Consider the following 8,728-nt stretch of genomic DNA (forward strand, 5'->3'; position numbering starts at 1 on the left):
TTTCACTTTCCATTAATAAATGGACGGGCGCGGGACTTGAGTAAAAAATTTGGCAAAATACATTTTTTACACAATAATATGAGTACGTAAAGTAGTTATAAAGCTGTTTGAGGTCCAAGTACAATGTAGTTGTGTGCAGCGTGTCTCTTTAACGAGTCAGAAGACAATTATGGTGATTTAGCCTGTTATACCGCCCCCTACCAAACTACCGATGCACGCATTCACACCACAGACCTACCCGACCACTCACTTGATACCCACCAACCTTCCCCCTTCCCCAGAAAAAGACCCCTCGCTCCTCCTCTGTTTCTACCCCCTGCTGTATCCCCTTAGTCCTTAGCCACCCGGGGTAAAAAAGGACCTCCCATTTCTATACTGGCGGCAATAGCAAGGACCACAAAGTTCTTTGAGAATTATCTCCGCGCTGAGCAGACAGCCTCTCTCTCACACACACACACTCCCCTCGCGCGCTCTCACAGGCTGCGCAGTTGCTTTGATCTTTCTTTAACAACAGTTAGCTAACGTCATAGGCTGCATTGCTCAGAAGGGGAGTTTTGTCAAGCGGAACAGCAGTGGAAGACGTTTCAGAGGCTCTCACACCGCAGCGGCAGCAGGCAGCATCCTCGGAACCTCTATCCTCGTCTAAAGTGCATAATCTTACTTCATCGTCTGTGCCAAAGTTGAGGCAACACTGAAGATATGGAGCACCAGCTGTTTTGCTGCGAAGTGGATACCATAAGAAGAGCTTACCAAGATGCAAACTTGTTGAATGACCGAGTTTTACAGACAATGCTTAAAACAGAGGAAAACTATCTTCCTTCTCCAAATTATTTCAAATGCGTTCAGAAAGAAATTTTACCCAAAATGAGAAAAATCGTGGCCACATGGATGCTGGAGGTTTGTCTGAGCTGACAGTTTTTGAAAATTTCACAAGTTAATTTCAAGATGATTCTCCTTATGCTCTTTGGACCCGATCAACAGTGGGCCCATTAGAAGGCTATTAGAGATATATTTTAATGTTGCTGCCTTATCATCTTAGTATTTCATAACGTAAAGCTCCAATACTAGACTGCTTTGCTCTAATTATCGTTGAATTACGTGTCTGACTTTTTATCCGCGTTACCAAAGAAATAATATTCCCAAGACTTGAGGGTTCTACTTCCTTTACGCCTTAACACCTTTATTGCATTGTGTATATTTTTGGACAGTGCACGGTTCGTTTCTTTGTAAAATAGTATAATCTGAAGTGTATTTACTTGAATTTATTTAAATTTAATATCAATGTACACGTATGCAATCCCACTCGTGCCAGTAGCCCATTATGCGCCATCTTTGCTGTCGTATGGATAAGTTATTTTAATGTTTTAAAAATTCTAAATCAACATACATATTGCCAATATTCTTACAGAGACACGCATTGTTAGACGTTCGAGGCGTACCTATAATTTAAAGTCGATTCTTTGAAGCAAACTTGATATTTGTGCGTTAAAGGTTTTGTTTCAGTTTGCCATATCTCATGCACAACGTCTCTGAAGGTCGGCGTGGAAATAAGATATTTTAAAGGTTTCTGATGACAGAAACCTAATATAAATATTCGGATTATGAACCATATCGGTTCACGTTGATTTACATGTGTTTAATGTGCTATTTAGATTGTTTAAATAATTTATATTAATTTTTGAAACCCGCGCTGGAAGTAAACGTCGCGTGCTATGCATCAGCATGGAGTCTCATCGAAATTAAATTAATTTCGATCGGTTTTCGTTAACCTATTCAACACATGACACTTTTGAACAATAGAATATGCGTCGTAGAACATTTAGGTATGTCTTATGTGCATCTAAACAATTTTGATATATTTTTAAATATTTTTTGAAAAGATGACGAACTAGAAATTGTTTCCTGAACCTAGCACTGGACGCCACCTTTTTGTATTGGGAGGCAACGACCACTAGCATCTGCTGCAAATTGCAAGGTTCTGTAGTGTTAGAATACAGCTGTTTACATGTTTACATTGATTAAGAGTCCACTCTGCGTTGCGGTTGCTAGTTAACTTTTTAAGCCTTTCGTTAACATAGCTTAGTCCGCTGCCCATGCGTAACGACCATGTTAGACCATTCAGTAACGCGTTTTAATTAGGCCTAATGAACAGAAGTTATTATTACGAAACTTGGGTTTTTGTTATACTTAATAACACGTGTGCGAATGTTAGAAGTTATCAGGCTGTACATTCTCACCTACAGTCCTTTAAGGGTCGTGTCTCATATAAATCTTGTTTTTTTAGGTGTGTGAAGAGCAGAAATGCGAAGAGGAGGTTTTCCCGTTGGCTATGAACTACCTGGACAGATTTTTATCTGTCGAGCCCACTAAAAAGACCAGATTACAGTTGCTCGGAGCTACCTGCATGTTTTTGGCCTCTAAAATGAAGGAAACCGTTCCATTAACAGCAGAGAAGCTTTGCATATACACTGACAACTCTATTCGTCCCTGTGAACTATTGGTAATTACACTATAATCATTGCAGTTTGAATATTTGCATTGTAGCAGTGCACGTTTCATTATAGCATTTTACATACCATATGTAGAATAGAATAGAATTGCATGAATGGTGGTTATGAAATGCATGCGAACTTAATGTTATTCAGCATTTTAATACTTTTTAACGTGCACAGTTATTTTTAAAACTAACTTTGTTTATAAACTTATCAAAACTTATCAAATGAAAGTTGCCGTTAATTAAATAGCTTAAATCGGCAACAGGTATTCCAACTGAAAGATACCACCATCTAGCGGCCAAACCGTAAAATAGTGAGTAAAAGGGGGAAAAAAAAACTTCAAAGCGCAGTTGCTTCATCTTGCGCGTGTTCACGTCTTTCTTACAGCAAATGGAACTACTGGCCCTGAACAGGCTGAAGTGGGACCTAGCAGCGGTGACGCCACACGACTTCATTGAGCATTTCCTCACGAAACTTCCAATACATCAAAGCACCAAACAGATTCTGCGTAAGCACGCCCAGACGTTTGTGGCTCTCTGTGCAACAGGTATGCATGATACACGTTTGCTTTATTTATTTATTATTATTATTATTATTTTAAATATAAATCCATTTACTTTGATCTGTGTGTCTTCAACGTGATGTTCCAGTTGACACAACTGCATGTGATGTGTATCTGTTTTAAAAGGACAGGCCCAATTGTTCTTTGTTACTGCTTTGTTTATAAGAACCAAACTGTATTCTGTGAACGCTCACATGAACATCAGTTGTGTATTTGGGTTTCCCCCCCTTCAGTTTCCAATCAGAAATGGGTTTTTTTTTATTGGGATGGAAAGAACTGGCCTAATTCTGTGTGCAGAGGTATTGTAAACTGACGTGAGCGTGTGCACCAGGGTGGGGGTGTCTGTTTCCTTTTGTGGCAATGGCTGCACTGCCAGCACACTCTCTGAGAAGGCGTCTTGTTCGGCACAGAGAAAGAGGAAGCCACGAGTGCTGTTTCGCGGAACGAGGCACATGCTCCCAGACCCCTTTGGTTAAGCTAGTCTGTGGCATGCACAGCCCCCCCCCCCCCCAGCTCACGGGACACGATGCCCATCACTGTGTATTGTTATGTAACCTATTGCAGTCAGCTGATGGCCAGTTTATCGTCTGTCTGAAACAGCCCCCAGAGTCGTAGGAAGGCATCTCTCCGGTATAGCCCTTTCTATCTCTCTTTGTCTGTGACACAGTGGGTAACGCTGCAGCCCTCTCCCCTTTTATGTTTATGACCTCCGTTTCTTTGGGAAGTGGCCTGGGACCGCAGCCAGGGAGATTGTGGTTTGGCTGGGGGGGGTGGTGGGGTGGGCAGGGGGCCGGCCGACCACGTGAATGGCTCTGGGCGATGCCTCCCGTGCCTTTATGTTCAATTTGTCTTCACAATTACCCTCTCGTCACCAGGCTAGCGATGGTAGACTACTACCTATGAGAAGGCCTGTTGTGTTATGTTGCTTTTCTCCATGTGTGGGCAAAACCCACAGTGAGTGGGCTTGTGGATTGGGGAGGGGGGGGGGGGGGGATTCCTGGCTTTGATTTATATTGTCTTTCTTCTCATGCAAGCCGTGTGGGAAGGCGAGCGACTGCCAAGCATGCATTCCCACCTCGGCCACTTTGTGTGTGGACGAAGTCGTTTTCATGTGAATGTGCCTTAATTCTGAACCCGGACTACTCTCTCCTTTCTCATATTGTAAAATGCCCTTAAATGCACTTGTCTCCGGGCATGTTGCACTCAGAATATGTTTTGCGTGAGTGGGAAGGGCCTTGATTTATTGGAGACCTTTGGTGTTGGGATGAGAGAGTTGCAGTAGGGGGTGAGGGGCCATCCCCTAGACCTACAGCACAGTTGCCCCCTACAGCCTCTAAGCCTTAAATGCCTGGAGTCTTGCCCCAGCCGGGTGTCACCACAAAGTGTCATGCACTGTCCCCCTGCCAATGCCACCCTCTTTGTGATTTAGTCATGCTACGCTTCGTTAACGCCTCCCCCTCCATGCGTCTCTACTAGGGTTTCGTCTTATCCATGGCCAGTTTTGGTGATTCTCTGCACTTGTTTTAATCGAAACCTCAGAAGATTCAGGTTGTTCTGACCCGATGATCCGTTTTTCCTCACAGACGTCAACTTCATCGCCAGCCCTCCTTCCATGGTGGCAGCGGGCAGTGTAGCGGCGGCCGTGCAGGGTCTGTACCTGAAGGGCAGCAACACCTCGCTCTCCTCCCAAAACCTCACCAACTTCCTCTCCCAGGTCATCAGGAGTGACCCGGTAAGTTCCGCCCACCCGACGCCCACTCGCCGAGTTTCACTTTGCACGAGCGCCTGTGGTTAACCTATCTTTTGGTCTGCAGGACTGTTTGCGCTCGTGCCAGGAGCAGATCGAATCACTGTTGGAGTCCAGTCTCAGGCAAGCCCAACAACACAGCATCTCCACAGAGACCAAACGCGTGGAGGAGGACACTGACCTCTCGTGCACCCCCACAGACGTCAGGGATGTTAACATCTGATTGGACCACACTTCGTCTCTAGAGTCTGTTTCTTTTTTGCCGTCTGGTGCGGGCTTTGGCCAGAGGCTTCGTGGGACGAGTGGGCCTGTAAGCTCCCACTGGAACCCCCAACAACACCATAACCAATCAAAATCAGCCCACCAGAGCGCCCTCACCGTCGAGCCCTGCAGGGGGGCCTCCTTGTGGCCTTCATGGTTGGGCTGTTGCTGACCAGGCCCACTAGCAGAAGACAGGGGAAGGATTAAAGCCCGTTCACATTGTTGATTACTCTCTTTCAAGCCCTCTCCACAACCTGAGTGAAATGATAAGACACAAAAATGTGTAGATAGATGATTTAGGATTTTAAAAAATTTAAACAACCGCATATGTAAAATATGTAGTTGTGACTTGTCATATATATGTCTATATATAGACAAGGAAATAGCTTGGTATTTTTGTGTTGAGTGTGTCTAAAACTATTTTGTTTGGTTGTTTTTTTTTTTTTTTTTTGAAAGAGAAGAGGCATTATTAGTATGTATGATTTCTCTTTCTTTTAGCTAGCATAATGTTACACACGCTAACAGTCTCCCCAGCTGATTTGCCGTCTAGACATGTTTCTATCTTTTGCTTGCTTATGCGTTTAGTCACTTTATTCTATTGTCTAGACTTCTAAAAAATCCCTAACGTGTTTTTTTTCTTTTCTTTCAAAATGGTTTGTGTAACTCTAGTATATTTTGTTAAGCATGTGTTATTCTAAGTGATAATTTAGAGGCCTGTGGATTGCCAAAGCTGAGGTTTAAACTTAATACCAGACAGAAGCATTGACATTATTATTTTCATGATATATTTCTTTTGATTTCCTCACTGCCCATGCCGTCACTGGCTAGGACACAATAAGCTTCTCCCTAATCTGCTTCCTTTGTTACCCATACGGTGCAATCCACAGTCGACGTTCTTTTTAGATATATGTATTATAATCTAAAACCATTCCATTTAAAAAAAAAAAAAACAAAAAAAAATGCACTTTCAGTCCGTCTTGCCAGACTGACTTAAGAAAATCCACATTTGTAAAACAAACCTGAAAGAAAGAAAAAAACATGGAATGGAATAGTTGATGGCAGTCGTGCAAACTGTCTAAAACACGGAGCCGGGCTCATTATGGTGTTGTGGGTTAGAGAGAGAGAGAGAGAGAGAGAGAGAATGTGACTGAGTGATTGAAAAGACAAACTCACAAAAATAGCAGAGATGAAGCTCATTGAGCACAGCAGCCACCACCTCCACCTTTACTGCCTGAGACGGACAGACGCTAAAGAAACTTCTAGCGCAAGCCTGATGCGAGCGGCCTTCACAAGTCTACCAACGCTCGCCTACGCGCCCCCACAGCAGAAGAGACACCGGTGCATTTATAACACTAAAGTAAAATAGCTATATCAAAGATTGAGAACTATTTATTTTGTCCTTTTCCCCTCATAAGGCCAGTATGGAGTGCAAAAAATGGATACCCAAGTGAGCCTGGTTTTGAAATGTGCTTCACAGTTATTTCCTACCTTGTGCAAAAAAAGAAAAGATCATTTTGAAAGCTCAGTAGGAGTGTGAGAGAAACACCGTAGTTATCGTTGTGAGGTGATGTGCTCATGCTGAGAGAACCATCTTAAGAGAAAAGCAACGTTCCGTGGCTTCTAGAAGATTTTTGCACAAACCCTAAGATTTCTGTATTTCTCTCGCCTCTCTGAGGAAGAGTCACCAGGACGGATGTTCGAAATGGCTGAGGGAGACCCTGAAAGAGGCGACATCTGGACATCAGAAAGTAAAAACGCAGAACTGAGGTGTTTGTACAATGAGAGAAGGAGAGAACACAGGAGCCCACACTCCTCATATTTAGCTGCTATGGAGGGATTTCCAGCAAGTATGAAACTTTCAAACGAAAACTAAAACAACCAACAGAAAGACATGCTTCATTCTATTGTCTTGGTTTGCTGCTATTTTTGGTTTTGACTATGTAGAATGTCAATATACTGCCATGTAATAGGTTTTAATTTTCTCATAGAAAATTATGATATTGACATCTTTGTTTCTTTTCGTAGTTTTTTTTTTATTATTATTGGATCAGTTTTTATTAATGTGATTTCTGCATTATTCCAAAAAAAGAGGAAAAAAAGTTAAAAAAAAAAAAAAACAGACAAATGTTCCTACCCACAATACCTCAGACAGTCAGGATTCAGCAGTGATCATTTAGCCTGGGATTTTTTAGTGTTGCTTTCAGTTTTGCCTTTATTTCACTTGGTCGTACAGTGCCTGCTAGTCCTGTTGTATACCCACAACAGACGTGCACTATTCATCATCCTTCTGGGTCCGGATTTGGGTAAGGAGCGTGAGATCACTGCGTGATAATTGGTGCCATAAATATCTTCATTATATAACTCAGTTGAGTTTTTAACTGTTTCATTAAAAGAGACTATCCCCTCCCCCAGACTGATTGTGGCCCAATGATAAATATTTATAAAGCGTTTGTTCGCATTGAAAGTAGATGTGAAATGCCATGTCGATTCACAAAGCCATAGTGTGGACTGTAATAATTTAGCAGAGCGCCCACGCTAATGTATCAGAAGGTGGCCATCTTGTTCTGAAAACAGGATGTTTAGCATGTTTCCATCACCATGTCATCATTACAATAAATGGAAAATAGATATAATTACCAGAAGTTTTCTTCTTCATGTCTCATTCGTGTAGGAATTAGAAATGTGTTATTTGTAAGGGTCACAGATACAGCTGCCTTCTGTTCTGTTACTGGCAGTTTGTTCATTTTGTCAAGCAGATATACATCCATAACTGATTCTGAACCCACCTTCCATTATATGTTTTTAGCCATAGACATGGTGCTGCTATGTGTGTGACCGGAGATGGTAATTTATGTAAAGAGGTGCAGCTTTCAGCTAAAGGATGAGCTACTGGCTTAACCCAGGACCCAGGAGGACGATAACAATAACACACCATCCTCTGTATTTTATCAGGAATGTTTGTTACCTCAAGACAAAAAAAGTAAAATGTCTAACAAGAACTGGCACAAACCTGTGTCCCCATGCCAAGACATCATGTGTTTAAGGGAAAATGTAAAAAAGAAGAGAACCCCAAGATGGTGTGGAGGTCTTCACCCAAGCTTTTCTCTGGAATGTGCAAAAGGAGATACTGACTCAGAGAACTGAGAAGTCATTGCATCCTCCCACCCTAAATGCTTGGCTTTGGGTCTCGATTCTGTTGTAAATGAGTCCAGTTACTCTTAGACTTTAGTCCTGATGTGTTCATTCTAGAGGGTCAAAGGTCAACTGAGGACACTCTACTAGATATGGTGACAACCTGGCAATAAATTGTCACTTCATGTCTGTTTTCTTTCTTTTTGTTACCAGTTGCTGGTCTGAAATGCACAGTCTTCACTTGCAGACCCATTCTAGACATGATGTTAGCTAGAATTAAACTCAAGCTTCAAAAACACATGGTGTACCTTGTCTGATTTCTGGTTTTCTTCCAATTACTATAAAGGTGACCAGTACTGGTTCACTGGTTATGTGGCTCATTTGGCGCCTTAATCATAAAACATTTTCATAATGTAGTACTTAAAAAATCTCTAGATAGTTGGTCACTCCATGATCATTATTTAAATAGTAAAGAGATTTGCATTGTTTGATATTTGTAAACAAACTCCATGAACAGCCAAATATTTATAA

General features: G+C 42.1%; 1 protein-coding gene across 1 annotated transcript; it reads left to right on the forward strand.

The window, feature by feature from the left end:
• The first annotated feature begins 263 nt into the window (after nt 1–263).
• ccnd1 (cyclin D1) lies at nt 264–8,495 on the forward strand. The gene is made up of 5 exons (XM_077023702.1): nt 264–897; nt 2,285–2,500; nt 2,883–3,042; nt 4,641–4,789; nt 4,872–8,495. The coding sequence occupies exons 1-5, from the start codon at nt 700–702 to the stop codon at nt 5,025–5,027; spliced, it is 879 nt and encodes a 292-aa protein (XP_076879817.1). The 5' UTR covers nt 264–699; the 3' UTR covers nt 5,028–8,495.
• The last annotated feature ends 233 nt before the right edge of the window (nt 8,496–8,728 follow it).

This window comes from Brachyhypopomus gauderio, chromosome 12 (assembly GCF_052324685.1).
Source record: "Brachyhypopomus gauderio isolate BG-103 chromosome 12, BGAUD_0.2, whole genome shotgun sequence".
Lineage (NCBI taxonomy): Eukaryota > Metazoa > Chordata > Actinopteri > Gymnotiformes > Hypopomidae > Brachyhypopomus > Brachyhypopomus gauderio.